Source organism: Dipodomys spectabilis, unplaced genomic scaffold, assembly GCF_019054845.1.
Source record: "Dipodomys spectabilis isolate Male_0828 unplaced genomic scaffold, ASM1905484v1 ptg000346l, whole genome shotgun sequence".
Lineage (NCBI taxonomy): Eukaryota > Metazoa > Chordata > Mammalia > Rodentia > Heteromyidae > Dipodomys > Dipodomys spectabilis.
The window spans coordinates 1116388-1137432 of record NW_024871023.1 but is presented as its reverse complement, the minus strand read 5'-3'; the positions used below and the strand labels follow the sequence as shown (position 1 = coordinate 1137432).

General features: G+C 36.2%; 1 protein-coding gene across 1 annotated transcript; it reads right to left on the bottom strand.

The window, feature by feature from the left end:
* Window positions 1-347: 347 nt before the first annotated feature.
* LOC122095381 (gametocyte-specific factor 1-like) lies at window positions 348-16878 on the bottom strand. Its single transcript, XM_042665794.1, has 6 exons — window positions 16819-16878; window positions 5067-5193; window positions 4893-4976; window positions 4458-4521; window positions 1983-2055; window positions 348-398 (listed from the first exon to the last, which is right to left on the bottom strand). The coding sequence occupies exons 1-6, from the start codon at window positions 16876-16878 to the stop codon at window positions 348-350; spliced, it is 459 nt and encodes a 152-aa protein (XP_042521728.1).
* Between the last annotated feature and the right edge of the window lie 4167 nt (window positions 16879-21045).

Genomic DNA, 21045 nt, shown 5'->3' with positions numbered 1-21045 from the left:
TGTACACCATTTCAGTTTGTATAGACACAGACACAAAATTTGCATCTACAAATGGATAGGTAAGAGAAATATCTGATCAAACACAAATCAGCACACACACACACACACACACACACACACACACACACACATATATATATATAATGGCAAAGCTAGGGTTGGATTAATCTTGACAAGACCAATCAACAAGTAGCATTGTCTCCTAAAATGTCACAGATTCTCTCATAAATTTACAGGTTCTTTAGTATCACCTACTTTTTAGATGCCAAAAAAAGTATGATTCCATAAGTAAGACATATTAGTATATAGAACAGAATTTGTAATCCCATTGGGTCACATTAAGTGTTCTAATATCCAATGTAGTAAGGAAATATCACTGCCCCATCAAACTTTATTCTCTAAAATTCAGAGAGAAAATACATGATATTACAAGTTGGGAGTGAATAAAATCTATCAGAGTTAGATAAAATAAATAAAATATTCAGAGATTTTGGAAATACCAGTGAGTATGGGGCATTGTTGATGAATACTGCATTACATTCCTGTCTTTGGCTATTGTTCTTGTTGGTCATTGGGCTTGAACTTTGGGCTAGGGCAAGGTCCCTGAGCTCTTCAGAGATCTAATGCTCTACCACTTGAGCTACAGAGCCACTTCCAATTTTGAGATGGTTAATTGGTGATGAGAGTGTGACAAATATTCCTGAAATCTGATCCTCAGATCTCAGAATCCTACAGGTCCCTAAGCAACTTTCATCAGGTTTTTTTTTCTCTGTTATCCAGAATGCACTGGTAATTTTTGAGCTTGTTTATTCCCAACATTCATGCACACTGCAAGTCTATGAGTAACCACGGTTTTCCTTAGGAATAATGCTCTCAATAGCATTCAATTTTGAGGGGATTAATTACCCAAATGAATCTGAAAAAATCCTTCACTTCATTAACCTATAATTAGATCCTTATCTGTCAAACATGTGAAAAGCTAGAATTAACATTATCATGTGGCCTGGCTCAAGTGTGTTTTTCTTCCCCCAAAATTGTTTCCCATGACATATTCCTTTTCCTCTGCATGACAGAGGGTGAGAAATTCCCTATCCCAAGAATAAATGTATTCTGTTGATCAAAAATTAAATTGACCTGCTCTGGTTGTTAAACACGATGAGTTTTAGTATTCTCTATAATCTTCATGAATTAGCAAATTGTCATCAGATGCAAGGTTGAATTTACCTATTACTATTACTCCACCTCAGCACTTTCTTTTCTTTTTGGGGGGGGGGTCCGGTCATGGGGCCTGAACTCTGGGCCTGGGCGCTGTCCCTCAGCTCTTCAGCTAAAGTCTAGCACTCTTCCACTTGAATCACAGAGCCACTTCCGGCTTTTTTCTTTTTTGCTTATATAGTGCTGAGGAATCAAACCCAGGGCCTCAAGCATGCAAGGCAAGCACTCTACCACTGAGCCACCTTCCCATCCCAGCACTTTCTTCACTACATAAACTGCCAATTCATCAATATGTTTGACATACAGAAGTCATTTGTATACAAATACTTATCATGCTTTCTACCTTTTCACAGGAAGAATACATGAGGCCTGACCGTGATTACAGGCTCACATAATTTCACCTTGGTCTTATGTCGGGACCGCCTCGACCCGCAAGGATGACACAACAACAGGTTCTTCTATCAGGCGGTTTATTCAGGACCTTTTACAACATCCTCTCTCCCGCTTCTTCTGCCCGCTTCTTCCCACTTCTCCTGCCCTCCGTCCCCGCGCTCCGATTATAAGCCTCCTGGATGGCCAATCCCGAAGCGCCACGTGGCATATACGGATAGGGCTGCAAACACGGAAGCAAACTAGGAGCCAAGTCATAGCCATATAAGGAGTTGTTTTTACAGAGAGCACTCGTCACCGGGAAGACGGTAGGCAGGAGCCAGCGCCATCTTTGGTCGCAGCTGCGCCATGCGGCCGCGCCATTTTTGCGGCCGCACCTTACGGCCACGCCGTCTTTGGTCGCGGCTCCCGCAGCTCTCCACAGTCTTATGCTGAATATGCTTTTTTAATCTATAATCATCAGAGAAGAATATTATTTTATTTTTATTTTTTATTGTGTAAATACTGTACAGAGGGTACAATTACATGGGAAAGATAATGAGTACATTTCTTATCAAGCATTGTAGCCTCCTCCTTTGTTTCCCCTTCCCATCTCTTCCCATCCTCCTCTCTTCCCCCCCCACCCAATCATCCTTACCCCCACCAAAGTTGTAAAGTTCGTTTATCCACATAACGACTTGTATATCTCATTGTTGCAATGGATCCACCTTTATCCCTATTTAAACGATTTGTTTTTATCCCTTCTCCTCCACAAATTATACCAACATCAAATACAGTGAAAGCAGCGGTTATACCATGGGGGACCGACATACAAACCAACAAAGAAATAATCTTAATAAATGTGTTAGAAACAATTAGCTGAAAGAAAAAATCATTTGAATACATAACTTAGGGTTCATTTCCCTAAAATCAACTTACTGAACTTTTCTGCTTGACTCAGACATATACTAGTTTTTGCAAATAAAGGAAACCATGGGACCTATGTTTCTTTGGGCTTGGCTTACTTCAGTTAATATAATTTTTTCCAAGCCTTTCCATTTCCTAACAAATGGGGCAATGTCATTCTTTCTGATGGAGGCATAGACTTCCATTGTGTACATATACCACATTTTCTTGATCTACTCATCTACTGAGGGGCATTTGGGTTTGTTCCATATCTTAACTATGGTAAATAATGCTGCAATAAACATAGTCATGCTGGTAGCTTTAGTGTGGCATTGTTTGTGATCATTTGGGTAAATGCCCAAAAGTGGGATTGCTGGGTCATACGGAAGCTGTAGGTGGAGTCTTTTGAGGAACCTCCATACTGCTTTCCAAAGTGGTTGAACAAGTTTACTCTCCCACCAACAATGCAGTAAGGTTCCCTTCTGTCCACATCCCATAAAATAGACTTCAAATTAAAATTAGTAAGAAGAGATAAAGAAGGTCACTACATACTAAGTAAGGGATCTCTCATTCAGGAGGATATTACAATTGTAAATATCTATTCACCAAACAACAGATCACCCAAATTTATCCAAGAAACACTACTTTCCCTCAAATTCCACATAGATCCCAAGACATTAATTGTTGGGGACTTTAACACACCATTTTCCCCACTAAATAGATCAACTCGGCAACAACGCAGGAGAGAAACCACAGATCTAAACAACTGCATAGATCAACTAGATTTCACAGACATCTATCGAATATTTCACCAAACAGCATCAGAATACACGTTTTTCTTAGCAGCACATGGAATATTGTCCAAAATAGACCACATTTCAGGCCACAAAGCAAACTTGTCCAAATTCAAAAACATTGAACTTATGCCTTGCATTCTCTCAGACCACAAGGGAAAATTCTTAACATTATCAATACATCTAGAATCTCTTGTCTCACTTATAAAAAGGAAGAGGTCTCATATTGGCAAGCAAGACAAATTACATGATTCCAAATTATATAAATTCTTATGAACAATTCCAAGGAAACCCAATTACTTTTCACTTTTTCCTGTATATGCCATCTTACCATGTCAGAGAGAAGTGATGCTTTCAAATTCCATAAAATCAAAAATATAATCTATTTTGTGACTCTAGAAGACAAGTTAATTTTAGCAATTAAAATTCTTTAAACAATCATCTCATATATACTCACTAAGAGATAGCATAACTTTTGTAGTTAGACATCTCATTTTATATTTCCAATCTATACCATATCCAATGTGTGTTTATAGTTTATACAGGAACATAAAATATGAAATCCATGTATGTATTACTGCTAAAAATATCTCTAAATACATTTTATTAATATGTATCTTTGCCAAGTGGAAATTGTAAACCATCTCAATTATCTCCTCAAATATTTTATACTAATTCGTGGAGAAAATTTGAATTAGTCCTTCCTATATTATACAATAATGAATTTCAGAAGGAATACATGGTAACCCACCCATAAGTATGTACATTTATCAATAACCAGTTGAAGATACTGCCATTTACACTATCATAATTGATGTGATGAGTGAATCCTGAAATCATGAAAATTGTTATAAAAAGATTGGCCTAACATGATTCTGTTATCTATGGCTTCCCTGATTTAAATTGATTATAAGAGAATGAGAATATTCATATAAGGTAATTCTGTTTTGAAGTAATTTGGGTGATTGCATGTCTTATCAGATCTAGTGAAGCTATACTTGATGTTTGCCACCAATCACAGGTTCATCAGTTCAAAGAGCAATCCAAAACTTCATTGGTAGTGAGCAAAATATATGGGTATATAGATCAGAAAGTTTGTTATTCATTTATCCTATCTCTTTACTTTGAATTTTAAGAAACAATAGTATATCATAAACAAACCACTTTCTTTACCTTTTGTTGCCAGTTGATTTGATTGTGCCCCAAACAAAACTTGTGCTAGGATCTTCCAAGGATACTGCCAAAGGGAGAATTACATACTTGATTGAGGTGCTATATTAGATTAGTCTAACATTATACATTGATTTAAAAAAAAAAAAAAACAAGGTTGATGGCCTTAAGAGCCTTCCAAGAAACTTTTAGCTGGATAATAAAGATTGAAAAGAATGAGCCCTTAGTCATGTGGAAAACACCATTTAAATGTTTGACATGGTTTCTATTCAGTTAAGTCTGCATATGTTCATGTATGTTATTGATATTAGCATACAAGACAATCCAAGGTGAACAAAGAATTTTTAATTTCACTCCTAAAGGAAGAAATCATAAAACAGCACAAGATAAGTTGAGATTCATTAATGGAAAATGCAGAAAGTTCAACAAGCTTCTTACCTTTATCCCAGTCATCCTCAGAGGAAACATATTTCCATGTACTTTCAGAACTCTTGTATTGTTTCTCGTTCCATATGATGTTATCTACAAACAAAGAGAAAACTAGCATCACAGTAGGATACAGGTGCAAATGGCCTACATTGATTAGAATTGTATTTTAGTTATCAGGCTTACCTACATCATCTTCAAGGGAAGTTTTGTCCATACAAGTTGCAATATATTCACTGAGTTGATCTCTTGGAACCAGGTGGTGAGCATTAAAGGGACAAGTAGCCAATTTGGCAGCAATATCAGGATGATTCTGCATAACAAAAGTTCAAATATGAAGAAACATTTTCAAATTTTCTCTTTTTAGATTATATTGGGCAGGATATCTACCATGGGCTTGACACCACGGTATAGGTACAACCTTTTTTTAAAATACATATTTGTTATTGTAAAGATACTGTACAGAGGGATTACAGTTATATGAATAAGGTAATGAGTATATTCCCTATAGAGCATTGGTACTTCCTCCACAGTTTCTCCCCTAAGATCTCTCCCCACCCCATCTCCCCAACTGTTCCCTTCTACCCCTCCCTCCACGAAGCTAAAGTTGTAAAGTTAATTTTCAACATAGTGTCTTGTATATCTTATTGTTACAATGAGTCAACCTATGTCCCAAAGCAGTATAGAGGTTCCTCAAAAGACTCCACATAGAGCTCTTCTATGACCCAACAATCCCACTTTTGTGCATTTATCCAAATGATCACATACAAGACCACACTAAAGCTACCACCATTATTTGCCATAGCTAAGATATGGTAGCAAACCTGAAACCCCTCAGTAGAAGAATGGGTTAAGAAAATGTGGTAAATATATACAAAATGGAATTCTATGCCTCCATCAGAAATAATGATATTCTTCAATTTGTTGGAAATGGAAAGACAGAAAAAAATATATTAATTGAAGTAAACCAGGCCCAAAGAAACATAGGTCCATTGATTCCCTTATTTGTAAAAGCTAGTGTATATTTAGGAGAAGCAGAAATGTTCTAAAGCTGTGTACCTAGGATCATTATAAATGATCCTTTATAATGACCCATTATAAATGAGTGTAGTTAAGGAGGTGGGAATGCAGAGATGGTAGGGGAAAAATTAAAGAGGAGGTAAAAATGCTGGATGCCTCCATCAGAAAGAATAACATTGCCCCATTTGTTAGGAAATGGAAAGACTTGGAAAAAATAATATTAAGTGAAGTAAGCCAGGTCCAAAGAAACATAGGTCCCATGGTTTCCTTTTTTTCCAATAACTAATATATGTCTGAGACAAGCAAAAAAGGTCAGATAAGATGATGTGAAACACTAATGAACCCCAAGATAAGAACAGAAATGTTTCTTTTTCTTTCTTGCTATTGTTTCTAATGTATTGATAAGGTACTGCATGACTTTTTTGTTGCTTTGAGTGTCCCTCCCCCACAATATAACTCTTTTATGTCAGAAGACCTGAGGAAGATAGCGGAAGAGTAGCTGGAGAATAAACAAACTCTCACATAGAATGCAGTTTTAGTGTTCCAGTGAACAGTCCTAGGCTAGAGACTCACACCAAGTGTACCATCACAGTACAGAGAGTTTGTCCAGAGAGGGAAAGTCCAGCCAGGAGATAGATCTGAGCACTTGCTCATACCTGTAGCTGAAGTGGCTTCAGTGGAGGTGGTGGCTGTGGCCACCATACCAACAGACAGACTCTGGAATATAGGTACCAGGCACTGTGGGCCAGTGGTTTCTACTCACCACCAGTAAGAATTGAAAAGGAGCAGAAATCTTCCTGCTGAGGATGGAAGACCATGGATGGCCCAAGAACCAAGAGTGTGGCATGAGTATAACAATGACCCCCTCACTCCTGATGAGCACCTGGGAGAAGGCTACCCCTCCCTTCCACCAGAGATCTCCATCTTTGATACTGAAAAAAGCCTGGTCAAGCATCTAGCTCCAACTCAGGCCTTGGAAGAATAAAGAAACAGCTATTTAGAAGGTTTGAGGAACCTGAGCTGACCTGTCAAGCTCAGCTAAACCTGCCCAGGCAGAGCTTCGCCCCCAGAGAAGTGTCTTTCTTGACTGGGCAACAGCCAGAATCTACCCCTCCCCACAGCAGCCTAGACAAGTAATTGAAACTCAGTAAGCATAAACCCTGAGAATGGCTCCAGGCTGGGCTCTGTGAATTTTTCAGGAGCTAGCCCTCAGGATTGATGATAGGTCTCAACCCTACCCTGAACCTACCCTTATCATATCATCTCCAATTTAGAGGAAATAGCCATCTCCCTCTTTTGTGATACTCAAAGCATATCTCTCTCTCAGTGAACTAGACTGGGGGGAGGATCACAAAATCCAAGGCAATGTTTTCTATTATTTTTTCTCTCATAATTTTTATTTTTGGTGTATATGTTTGTTTGAGTGCTTTTTTGTAATATCTTTTGACCTTTTGGTCCTTTTTTTCTTTATTTTTTTTCTTTTTTCATTTTATTTCTTCTTTTCGCTCTTTCTTTTTTACATGACTTAATTGCTGTTCTGTTTATCCCCAGAAATACACCCGTCATCGATTATTAGACCCTATTTTCCATTGTGTACATACTTAATCCAGAAATGGATTACCCAATTCACAACCTCTTAGGCTTAACTTTTTAATAGTAGTATTATGTCTTTTTACCTATATAACTTTCAAGTATTCCAATTTTAAGAATTTTTATTTTTTTCGTTTTTGATGTTCCTTTTTATTTCTCCTCTCCTCTCATTCTATCCTTTCCTTTTATCAATATGATTTCTTTGTACTTTCATAATTTGAACATTTTCATTTCTTGTTTAAATTTTTGTTTTTTTTTCATTTTTCTTGTATTTATTTTATCTCACTCCTATCATTCTGTCCATTCCATTTCCCCACTGAGATTAGGATTTCTTTAATTTCACTATCGTTTTACCCATCCACATCCCTCTAATCCTATTTTTCCCACAATTATCCCTAAACCTAATAATTTCTGGTTTGCTGAATCCCTCTTTTGTCTTCTTAATTCTTTAATCCATGGTTGTTTGATGTTCAATAGATTATATCTGCTTAACTAGATTGTACCTGCAGCCATTTTCACTGTGCAATTACAGGACTTTGGTTGATGCTTGCCTTAAAATAGTGCTCTAAAACAAAACTATTGTTAGTTTCATACAAAATGGGCAGAAAAAGCTGGAAAAAATACAAGAAAAATGGCAAGTCCGGGTATCTCAACTCCCACCCATGATAATGAGGTGACCAAACAGTTAATGCATAATACAGAGGAGAGATCCCAAAAAAACTCTACAAACACTACATGATAATGTGGTAAATGAAAAGTTAAAAACCTGCAAAGGCTTCGGTAAGATAAGGAGCAAGAAGAGCCAAACCAGAGATTAATACAGTAGTCTCCAGAGTGTTAGAAAGCCACTCAAAGTTTAACACAGGAATTGCATGAGCAGGCTGAGAAGAATCAAAGAAAAATATAAGAATTGCATGAGCAGACTGAGAACAGTTAAAGAGAAAAGGGTTGCGTGAACAGTTAAGAACTTCAAAGAGAAATACAGGAATTGTGTGAGGAGGCTGAGGACAGCCAAAGAGAAACTCAGGAAGTGTGAGCTTGAGGAAGTTAATCAAAGAGTAATACTGGAATTGGCTGAGCGGGATGAGAAAGACAAAGATCAATAGAGGCATTCATAGAATACATAAACAGACAGCTGGAAGAATCCAGGGAGACCACAAATCGAATGCTGAATGGAGCTCGTCAGAAGGAAAGGGAGTACAAGGAAACCATAACCAATCAATTAAGTCATTTCAGAATAAACACTGTACACCATCTTAAGGAAGTAAAGAAGTTCATACAAGATCAAAAATTAAACTACAACAAAGAATTGGAAGCCATAAAAGTCCACCAATTAGAAGAAAAGGCCATTAAAACAGAAGAAAAACTTGACAGTATGTTAGACCATGCAGTAGAATGAATCTCAGGGACTGAAGACAGCCTAGATAGCAGAGATAAAAACATACAACTAATCATGACAAATCCAAGAAACACGATAGATATATTCCACATTTGGAAGACAGGATCAGAAGGCTTAATCTGAGGATAATGTGTGTGGAGGAACACCTAGAGACAGAATTTAATGGTCTAAGCAATTTATTTAACAGGATTCTAGAAGAGAACTTCCCGAACATGCAAAAAGAAGCTACTAGAACTCCAAATAGGCTAGATCAGAACAGTATATTCCACTGTCACATTGTAATCTGCACAGGACCAATTAGACCAAGGAAAGGATCCTTGTAGCCATCAAGGAGAAAAGATGAATCTACTATAAAGGAACCCAATTAGAATAACCTCAGTTTTCTCAGCAGAGACAATTAAAGCAAGAAGAGCCTGGAATGATGTATGCCATGCACTAAAATTAAACTATCAACCAAGAATACTGTGCCAGACTAAAAATGTCTTTCATAACTGAAGGTCAAGTAAAAACCTTCCATAGGAAAGAAAAACTGAAAAAATAGATCTTAACAAAGCCAGCCCTACAAAAGATACTTAAAGATGTCCTACACATAGAAAACCAACAAGACCAAAATTAAGCCTAAAGAAAGTGCACCCAAACTGAGAATTCAAGAATCATAGGAAGAACCCAGTTGTCACAGCCCCCAAGACAATGGATAACACGGCAGAATATACCAAACAAATTCAGCCGTAACTCTCAATATCAATGGACTTAACTCACCAATTAAGGGACACAGACTAAGTACTTGGATTAAAAAGTAAGAATCTTGTGTCTGCTGCCTTCAGGGGTCACACCTTGCTCATAATAACAAACATATTTTGAAAGTGAAAGGCTGGAATAAAATCTATCAAGCAAAGAACCCCCATAAACAGGCAGAAATTTCAATAGTTACATCGGATAAAATACACTTCAAATTAAAATTACTGAGAAGAGATAAGAAAGGCTGCTACATACTAATTAAGGGATCTCTCCTTCAGGAGGATGTTAAAATTCTAAACATCTATTCAACATCTATTGAAGCACTCAAATTTATCCATGAAACACTGCTTTTCCTTAAGTCTCATATAGATACAAAGAAATAATTCCTGGGGATTTTAACACACCACTATCCACATGAGATAAATCAACTTGGCTAAAACTCAACAAAGAAATTGCTGATCTATAGAACTGCATTTAAAAGAAATCTACCGAATATTTCATCCAGCAGCATGAGAATCCACATTTTTCTCAAGCACATGGAGCATTTTCAAAAACAAACCACCTTTTAGGTTACAAAGCAACCTTGTCCAAATTTCAGAAACATTGAAATTATGCCCTGAATTCTCTCAGACCACAAGGGAATAAAATTAGAACTCAACAACCAAAGCCACCAAATAAAGTCCTGTAACATATAGAGGCTGAACAACACACTCTTGAATGACCAGTGGGTCATTGAAGAGATTAGGAAGAAAATTCAAATATTCATAATATTGAACAACAATGAACACACAAATTACCAGCTACTTTGGGACACAGCAAAGGCAGTACTCAGAGTCAAGTTTATAGCTCTGAGTTCCTACATCAACAAATTGGAGAAATCTGAAACCAACAATTTAATGAGACATCTGAGTCTCCTTGAATAAGAGCAAGATAAACCCCAATCCAGTAGATGGAAAGAAATAATATTAAACAAGAATTTAATGAATTAGAACCAAAAGAAACCATAGAAAGAATCAACAAAACAAAAAGTTGGTTCTTCGAAAAAATTAACAAAATTAACAGACCCTTAGCAGAAAAAGAAAAGAACTCACCCAAATAAATAATATGATGAAGATAGGAAAATCAAAAGAAGATAGATATATAACTGCAAAAGTTACTGCATCTCAATTAGAGCAGTTAGGAAATTGTTCAAAGGATTGTAAATGCTATAATGAACTGGTCCATCTAGGCTCACAAAATTGATTGTCCTTTTGAGTTAATGGGATGCCTGAACACAAAGTCTCTTTATTGAAATAGTACGATGGCAAATACAGCTACAATGAATAGCAATTGGACTTCCTAGGAATTTCTTGAAAGCATTTATTCCATTTGGAATCATGAAATTTGTGTTGCTTTTCAATATTGGCCCTCATCCTCTTATGATTAAAGCAACAGATTCTAGATTCATTAATATGTTCAAATGTTTTCTTTTCAGATCAATGCTGAAAACCACAAGCTTATTCAACTTCAGAGTATGTTGTACCCTTATATTAGCATATTGCTGTGTTTGGGCTTCATGTATTCTATCCCCGAAAAAGTATTATGTATACTAGAAAAATTGAATTCAATTCTCTGTTTCATGTCAAAAATATGTCAATGATATGTGAACGATGAATTCACCATTCTTATAGTGAAGAAATTTGCTTACTGAGGAGGACTAATGGGAATGGGACCTTCACCTTTCCATCCTATGACTAATTTTCTCATTCATGAAGATTATAGGGAGGATTAAAACTTATACTGCATTCAAACTAAGGATAAATATAAAACACAATCAACATTATATGTTTATTCTTGTAGTTAGGGAGTCTCTCAACCTCCATACGGAAGAAAATGAATAGGACTTGGGAAATGATTTTTAGGTATGGAAACCTCACGTGAGCCAGGCCAGGTGATCTTGATGGTAATCCTAGTATCTCAGGCATTTGACATATGAGGATCTCCTTACAGATTCATATAGTAAAGTTTTTGTCTGAAATTAATTTCTAGAATGTATCCCCTCAAAATTCAATACGATAGAGTCTTGTCGTTGAGAAAAATCAGAGTTACCTCATAGAACTCCAGTGTGGATAAATTCCTAAAGAAACAAAAAACAAAAATCTATCAACACACCAAGGAAAAGCAGAAAAAAGCCTAATAAAGGTGGCTTAGAAACTTGCAATCCTATCAACTCAGGAGGCTGAGGATCAGGTTTGAAGAAAGCCCGGCAGGAGTCTCTATGTGTCTCTCCTGAGCAATTAGCAAACTCAAAATTGGAAGTGGACCTATTGCTCAACTGGTAGAGGATTATCCTTGGCCTGAAGAACCAATCTCAGAGATATAGTGCAATGACCAAAAAACTGGAAAAATAGACACAAAAGTAAAGTAATGTTCATCAACAATGCCCAATACTCACTGGTATACTTAGGTTAGAAAAAGTGTCTCAATTATTTCTGCCCACATAACAGCCTTTAAGCTGTTATTCACTCCCTATTTGGGACATCTTGTATTTTTTTCTTTGAAATCTACAGAGTAATTTGATATGTGATATTTCTCTAATTCCAACAGTTGGTACATCCCTTAATATAACCCCATGGTAATACTACTCCTGTTTCCATTTGCTAATATGTCTTACTTATGGAATCTTAGTATTCTGACTTCTAAGAAGAGGATGGTACTAGAGAACCTGTGAACTGATTAGATAACTTGTGACCATTTAGGAGATCATGCTATTATTTCCTGACTTGTCTCCTATAGTTTCCTAAGATTTTGCAAGCCCCATCTTTATCATTATACATATGTGAGCAGTTTTGTATGTCTGATCATCTATTTCTGTTATCTGTCCATTTTTAGACACAATACTTTTGTGTGTGTGTGTGTGTGTGTGTGTGTGCGAACAAACTGAAATTATGTTACAATTTTCCCTACTCTGTTTGAATGTCAAGACAGTGCATCAGGGCACATTACTATGTTTTTCAATTTTAAAATGGGGTGATTTTTTGCCTTCCTTATATTCTTGATTTTATTCAATTTTGATAAATTTTGATCACAAGTTGTTCGGGACTTTATTTCTTAGATTTCTTTCTTGGTCAGGAGGATTGAAACCATGATTGTACCATTCATATCTGAGACTCTTACACTGGGCTCGATCCCAGCCATGTATTTCCAATGTTGATGAGCCTCTTGAATAGAATTCTCCAAGACATATATATGTGTGAAAATAGTAATAGCAAAGACATGCTACCTAAATTAATGGTAAGCTTTTCAATATTCCTAGCAGAATCCAATAGTTCAATGTTTATACTGAGAATGACAAGTATGTCTCTTGAATGTTAATTTTATTTCCTGATTGCTGAACATATTGACTAGGTATCACTTCATAATGTGATTGTCACTTCATTATGGCATTGTTTTTTTCCACACTTAAGAATGGATAAGCAGTTTGTTTGATGGAGCTTATGTACATAAAGGGCCATGGCACATTCCTCTTAATTGTACCTATCCCTTCAAGTTTTTTTACACATTACATTATGCATATATGTATACTTCAGTAGGACACCTCCCGTGACATATTCAATCATTGTGCCTTGTTTTCATGCATCCTTTCAGAAACTGAAAGGAGATCAAAATTATCATGCAGTTTTAAGTTCATAAGAATTAAATCCATTATAGTTTTTCTTTCTAGGTAATCATGTGAAAAATATCCTTCTATTTTCCTGATACATATATGTCCATGAATATTGTGTAAAACACTCAGGGTTGAAGAACTGGCCATAATCCTTAAATTAATAGAGTGACTAGGGTAACATTACAAATGTTCAATGAATTTGGACAGTGGTGAGACAGTGTCCAAGCATAATTTGTGAGAAGGTATGAAGACAATCAACAAGGTTCAATGGAGGAGGAAGTCACAGCAGGAAGGGAATTTCTTCAAAATAACTTTCAATTATTAATTTTTGTATATCTCTTGTAAAATCAGTAAAGTTTATTTTTGATCATAGTTAGAATTCAGAGATATGGGTCCAGATCTCTTCCACAAAAATAATATAATATTTTTTCTCTTATTTCTTTACAAGAAGCATTCAGGAAAAAAATGACATCATTTAATTGGTAAGGAAATGAAAAGACTTTGAAGAAATCATGTGAAATAAATTGGGCCAAACAAACAGAGACTCCATGTTTTCCCTTATTTGTAAAACCGTACTATATATATATATAGCTTTGGTGAATAATAGTATGATAATACTATTATACCACTATATATATATGTATGTGTACATACACATATATATATTTATCTAGATACAGATATAGATATAGATATATCTTAACTATGGTGAATAATACTATGATAAAATATTACTATGATAATAATACTATGATAAATATATTTACCGCCCAAAGTAATAAATGTTGGCTGATATTTTATGTATACATGAAACAATTTATTTTTTGCCATGCCACAGGCGTTACAAAGAAGTCACAGAACCCTTCTGCAGATTAGATAACACATGAGAAATATTGAGATACTTTAGCACCTTCTATCTTGAAAAAGAAATTGCAAAAATATTTGATTTACAAAACCCATAAAATTTTCCTACCTATTCTTCCATTTGGAACACAGGAGTGGATAAGAAATTTATATGAGGGATCAAATATCACTCATTTGTCTCATATTTCATTATGTTCTGCAGCAATAATGAAAAGGAACATATTATTCCCAGGCAAAAGTACCTTTTTTGATGGGTCCACTTAGAACATAGGAAATAGTCCTTTCCTCAGTTTTATTTTTTCAAGGAACAACCTGGGCATGGTAATTAATGTGCAATTGGTATTTTCAGAAGACAGAGATTTTCATGGTCTGTGAAGACTGAGTGTCTTAAAGGGACAGAATGATGTATGCTCCGACCTCAGGATTATCTGAGAACTGTGCTTGTGTATGTGGAAAGTTCTTGGCATGTCGGGCTAGAAAGGGAACATGTTCTCTCTCCCTATCTCAAAGCACATGTCACAGACTCCTGGGAGCTGAGGAAGTAGCTTTTCTGTTTACTTAACCATAGACGATACTTAAGCATAGACGAACAGCTAGTTAAGCATTTTCCTGAGTATGGGAAAGTGGTATGAGCTTGTTCTAAAATAGTTTAGGTAAAAATATATTTGTCATTATTGATATAATTACCAAAGACACTATTCCCACCGCTCTTACCGTTTTTACAGATGGCTTCAAAACAAAGAGTGCTTATTGGACGACAAATAAATATCGGGTACAAACAACTACTTTAACATCAGTTCAACAAAATAAACTTTTTGCTATTATTAAGATGTTATGAAATTTTGTGAGAGATATTAATATTGTTACTGATTCTGCCTATCCTATAGAAGTTGTGACTAATATAGTCACTGCTGTTACATATTCATCTAAACCCCAGCTAAACCAATTATTTAAACAATTACAAGCATTACTACAACAACTTAATGCCAAAGTGTTTGTAATTCATATTAGGGCTCACTCTTCGTTACCTGGATACCATGTGTATGACAATAATGAGGATGATAAATTAGTTAGTTTTGCTTCTGCTAAACAGGATCATGCTCATTTAGATATAAAAGCTGGCCATTTACATATACTTTATAAAATACCTTATTTCCAAGCTAAAGAAATTATTTTTTAAAAGTCCTATTTATAGAATAAGACATCTGAAAATTGTACTTGCTGGAGAAATTCCTCAAGGATTACAACCTAACGAGCTTTAACAAATAGATATAACCCATATACAAGCCTTTGGCCGTTTTTCCTTTGTACATGTCACAATAGATATTTATACCAAATTTGTCTGGGCTCCTGCCCTTACAAAAAAAACTGTTAACCATATAATAAAACACTTATTAAAAGCTTTTGCCATTATGGGAGTACCTGCCAAAATAAAGACTGATAATGGACCTGCCAATAAAAGTACCAATTTAAAACAATTGTAAATTTATGATTGGTACATATTACAAAAATAAAATATAACCCACAAGGACAAACCATTATTAAACATGTTCATGGCACACTAAAACAACAAATTAAAAAATTAAAAAGGAGGAAAAGGTTGGACGAAGGTATGGATATTTTGTGGTTTTCCATGAAATCCTAAAATAAATTTATATCAGTCTCTTTTTGTTCTTAATTTTTTAAACTTACCACATGGAGATATTTTAACTAGAGCTGAGCACCATTTTGAACAAATATCAGAAAAATGTTAGTTAAATGCTCCCGTATGGATTAAGATTGCATTGGACGCAGAATGGCAACAAGAAACATTATTACATAAGGGGCGAGGATATGGTTTTATGTCTATACAGGATGGCAAACAATACTGGCTTCCTGCCCGATGGATACAGATGAGGCCCAGTGAGGACAGCCCAGTATCCTGCAAGGAATCAGCCACCAGTTGAGAAAGAAGAAATCTCTGTGCAGGCCATGGCTTACTTGGCTTTGGGACGATGTCACAATCAGCGTCAGTGGCTGCCCCGCTCTCCACCTGGGGGCAGGTTAAAAAGTTGAATGGAGAAGTTCAAAAGATGTTACAACGCACTGGTAAATCTGTCACAGCTGAGAACTTATTCTGGCCCTTGTGTGCCCTGCCTGCCCATGCCAATGTTAGTTATTGGGCCTTTGTTCCTAACCCTCCTTAATCAGAACCTGTTGTTTGGGAAGACATGCATATAACCATCTATACCATTCCTGCCATTTTATCTCCTCCTTGGAATAATTTGACAATTAACAATAAGGATGATGGTAGCTTTTTAAATTTTACTTACTATTCTCATCTCTTGTCTGTTTGTCTGGGGCCTCCTCCATGTTTAATTATGAATTGGCAACATTGGGTCTTACCTGGAAAAGGCACGTCCAATTCTAGAACAGAGCTGCAGCGATTAATTACTTGTTCCATTAATAGTAGCTGGGAGAGCTGTCACCTTTGATGGCGAGTTATCCTTACCTATGTGCCCTGATTTTACTTATATTGATTTTGTGTGACAAGAGAGTATAGGAACATTTGGAAAAATGATCAATAATTTTATTAATTGGGGACCTTTTGGACTGTTTATTAACACATGTTCAGAATGGAATATTACCAGATGTGATTTAACTGTTACTAGGATGCCATATACCATTAATGGATCGCTTACCCGAGCTCGATTGATGGCCTGGGGAGATTGAGGCATTGCATCTGCTCGATGGGCTTTCATGACTGCGCTCACTGCTGTTCAGACTCATCTTTGGAAGGTTGCAGTGGCACTGAAATCAGTGATGCTATCAAATGGATCGTTTTTGGGAACGGCGAACTCTGTATCCTTTATTTTGTTGAACTGATGTTAAAGTAGTTGTTTGTACCCAATATTTATTTGTCGTTAAATAAGCACTCTTTGTTTTGGAGCCATCTGTAAAAACGGTAAGAGCGGTGGGAGTAGTGTCTTTGGTAATTATATCATTAATGACAAATATATTTTTACCTAAAATATTTTAGAACAAGATCAAGTAACTGCTTGTGTACCTTTGCGTTATGTATTTTTAGTAAGAAATTTTACATTTTCTCCTACTATTTCTTGTTTTGTCGCCTGTATTCTTGCATTAATTCCTCTTGTTTTTAATGACAGCGATAGAATTATGATTTTACAACAATTGGTCTTCCTGTTAAATTAGGAAGAGAAGAGTCCCAAAATCCCCTGGATTATGTTGTTATTGAATTTTTTACCAAAGTACTAAAACATACAAAGCATATAATTGGAGCCATTGTAGCTGTGATTTTAAGCTTTATTGCTATTACCACTGTTGCTACCGGAATTGCCCTTCATACATCCTTACAAACTAAGCATTCTGTAGAAGAATGACACTGGGAATCATATAAATTGTTGGTCTTACAGATAGAAATTAATGCTTGGTTACAAACACAGATTAATGTTCCTAGATGGTGGGATGGTTAGGGAAAATGTTATTGGTTGTGGAAAAACAGTTAATAAAATGTGATTGGAATTCTACTATCTTTTGCATTACTCATGTAAAATATAATAAACCTATAAATGATTGGAATGTAATACAGCAGTATTTATCTGGAAATTCTACTGCTGCTAGATTAATTGCTCAGTTACAATTTAATATACATGATATTTTGGTAAACAATTTGCAAACAATTTGCTGATGCATTTATTAAACAGTTGGAAGGGTTGGATCTGAAAGGAATACCACAAAGTATTTCACATTCTGCTAGTGGAATGGGAATATGGTTGTTATTGTTTGTACTTGTACTGCTATATTTGATTTTTATGAAACCAATAAAGCTTCTATGATGACACTTCTATGATGACCCTTTTAAAACAAAAGATAAAAGAAGGAAATTGTGAAGACTTAGGTTCTGTGTTGGAAGGGCAGAATGATGCAGGCTCCAGCCTCAGGATTATCTGAGGACTGTGTTTGTGTATGTGGAAAGCTCTTGGCATGCAGAGCTAGAGAGGGAACATGTTCTCTCTCCCTATCTCAAAGCACATGTCACAGACTCCTGGGAGCTGAGGAAGTACCTCTTTTGCTTACTTATGCATAGACGAACAGCTAGTCAAGCATTTTCCTGAGTACAGGGAAGTGGTTTGAGGTTGCTCTAAAATAGTTTAGGTAAAAAAATACAAAGACATTGTATCATAGGTTAAATAAAATTGTATCTGTTAACATTTTTTGTGGGAATGTCTCCTGACTAAATCTTGGCAAAGATAATACTTGCTTGTCTTTAAATACCCACTAACAATAAAGCATAGCATTCAGTGGCAATTGCTCTCAGAGTGCAATTGTTTGCACTCTGCATCCCCTGTGTCCTGGTGATTTTGCAACCCTTACCCAGGGAACCCAATGCCTTAGACATGGATAATGGTCTATCTTGGAGTCTCAATATTCACAAAGATTTCTTTGTGCTATAGTAAGTATCTGTTGTCAGTAAGTCATTCATGGAAGACTCGATAATATATAGCAAACTGGTAATTATCTAGGCATATGTAGGCAAAGGATATTGATCTTATACATTCTCATTCATATGGAAACAAATTTGTGATATGTCTGTGGAAATTTTTGAAGGAAAATTTTGAGTTGATTGATTTTGAACTCTAACTTGGCATAAGTATATAATACCGTCAAGAGATGGCTTCTGATCATAATGCAACTGTTAAATAAATGCATCAGCAAATTGTTTGCAAATTGTTTACCAAAAATATTATGTACATTAAATTGTAACTGAGCAATTAATCTAGCAGCAGTAGAATTTCCAGATAAATACTGCTGTATTACATTCCAATGCATTTATGCCTAACACAAGGTTTGTAGATTTTCAATTTTACAGAGAAATATTTTGAATGCTTTGTTCTTGCTATTTTTATTCATAACATGCCTGTCATAGGGTTTGTATTCTGGGTTTGGAGGCTGTCCCTTTCCTCTTCAGAAGGTCAATACCTGAGCTCTGACAGTTGATTCACAGGGTCACTTTCGGTTATTTGGTTTTAGGGGGTCATTTGGACATAAGGGTCCCATGGAGTTTCCTGCTCAAGCTTGCTTTGAATCATAATCCTCAGATCTCAGCCTCCTGAGTAGCTAGAATTGTAAGCCAGAGCCACCAGCACTTGGCTTTTCTTACTTTGAGAATATAGTACCAACTAGTAAATTTAAAATCATGCTGAAGTATTTAAACAACACTGAAGTAATTTTGCAACATTTCCAAAGAGAAGATTTGCATGGAAGTTTTTTTCCAACTTTCATGCTGCTTCCAGCTAAAGAGCAAACCCAGATATCAGTTAGGAAGGGAAATGAAAAATTTCAGAAACCTATTGAGCAAAAATCATGTAGGAAATTCTTTTGGATTGAACTGGATTCACTCATGGAAGTAAGATTTTTTTTAAGCCATTGATTTTCTTTTTTAATGATTGCATTAAAAGAATAGATTAATCTCTAAAAGTATGGTATCATTTGCCTCTTTTTATAAGGCTGGATACAGCTTCTACTGTATACAGTTTCCTATGAACACAGTAAAATATTTCTCAACTAATATTCTGTTTTTGAAGATAATTATTTGTAAGCATTTAGTTTTACTCATGGCGGCTGGACAAAACTTACTATTTCACAAGTTTTACTATCTGTCACTATCTCCACATTCATCCTTCAAATCTTCCTTAAGAAACTCTGAAGTAATGCCTGATGTTATGATAAGATTTGGATAAAGGACATGATAGTGCTAAGGCTTCTTCATATGAGTACATGTCTTCAATAGGCAGTTGTGAATTTTGAGAGGTCATTTGAGGAAGGCTCTTCTACTGCCCTAGAATCACCCTGATTGAAACCTAATCTATAATGTCCAAATTTATGCTTTCTACTCATATGAACACTGGTATCAAAAAGAATGAATATGCACATGAAACTAGTGTACTAATCGAACCTAGATGGTGGGTAGGCAAGGGCAAATAGATATAAGCAGTAGGACATTTTTATATGTGTGTTAAAACGGGTAAGAATTCTCCCCAGAGTTCAATTCTACTGAACCACAGCACAATTCTCACGAAGTCTAAAAGGGAAAAGTTAGGACATGCTGTTGTACCTTCGCTTTTGAAATTTGTTCTTTCTGGGAACCATAATGTGAGGTGGTGTTCAATAAACTGAGTAATGTTGTGTTGGGTCTTAGTCCATCCCACGAAAGACGGACAGGGTCGAGGAAAGGTAAGTGCGGCGCTCGCCTGTTCCCCTCAGCACCAGAGACAATCAGACACAGTGTGGAGCCAAATCCAGCAGGAAGAAAACTCATTTATAAACAGAGAGCAGCACTTTTTAAAACAAAAAGGGGCAAGTGACATGGGAGGGGGGAAGTCACTGTCAAGGTCACACCCTATCATACAACTAAGCTTTCACTGGCTGGTTATGCACTGAACGTAAGGCAAATTGGGTTCTGCCTACTATACTCTCTGTCAGAGCCATCTTTGCTGCCCATGTGCTCTACAGTAAATTGGACTCTGCCCATTCAACTCCCTCTTAGCACCAGCTTTGCTGCCTGTGTTCCCCACAGATTTCCCCTTTCTTGTTGTTTTAATGGCAGACCCACCTCCCAGTTAGTTATCCTTTTTTCTCTTCTGTAAAGGTTGTGTTAACAGGATTACATTGGTAAGAATAGCATTGGCTACGCAGGGGATTTGAGACAGTCTGGGGGTCGAGATTCGCCAGACAAGGATAGGGAGGGCCCTTGTGCATGATCCAAGAGCCCATCACAGTTACCTCACATCCCCACCTAGCACAGTAATAAGCATCAGTCCCACCACAGTTAGAAATGTTCAAAGCAGTTCAATTAATTCTGGTGTCTTTTAAGTAAGCCAGTTCCTTGTACATGCCTTTAAGCT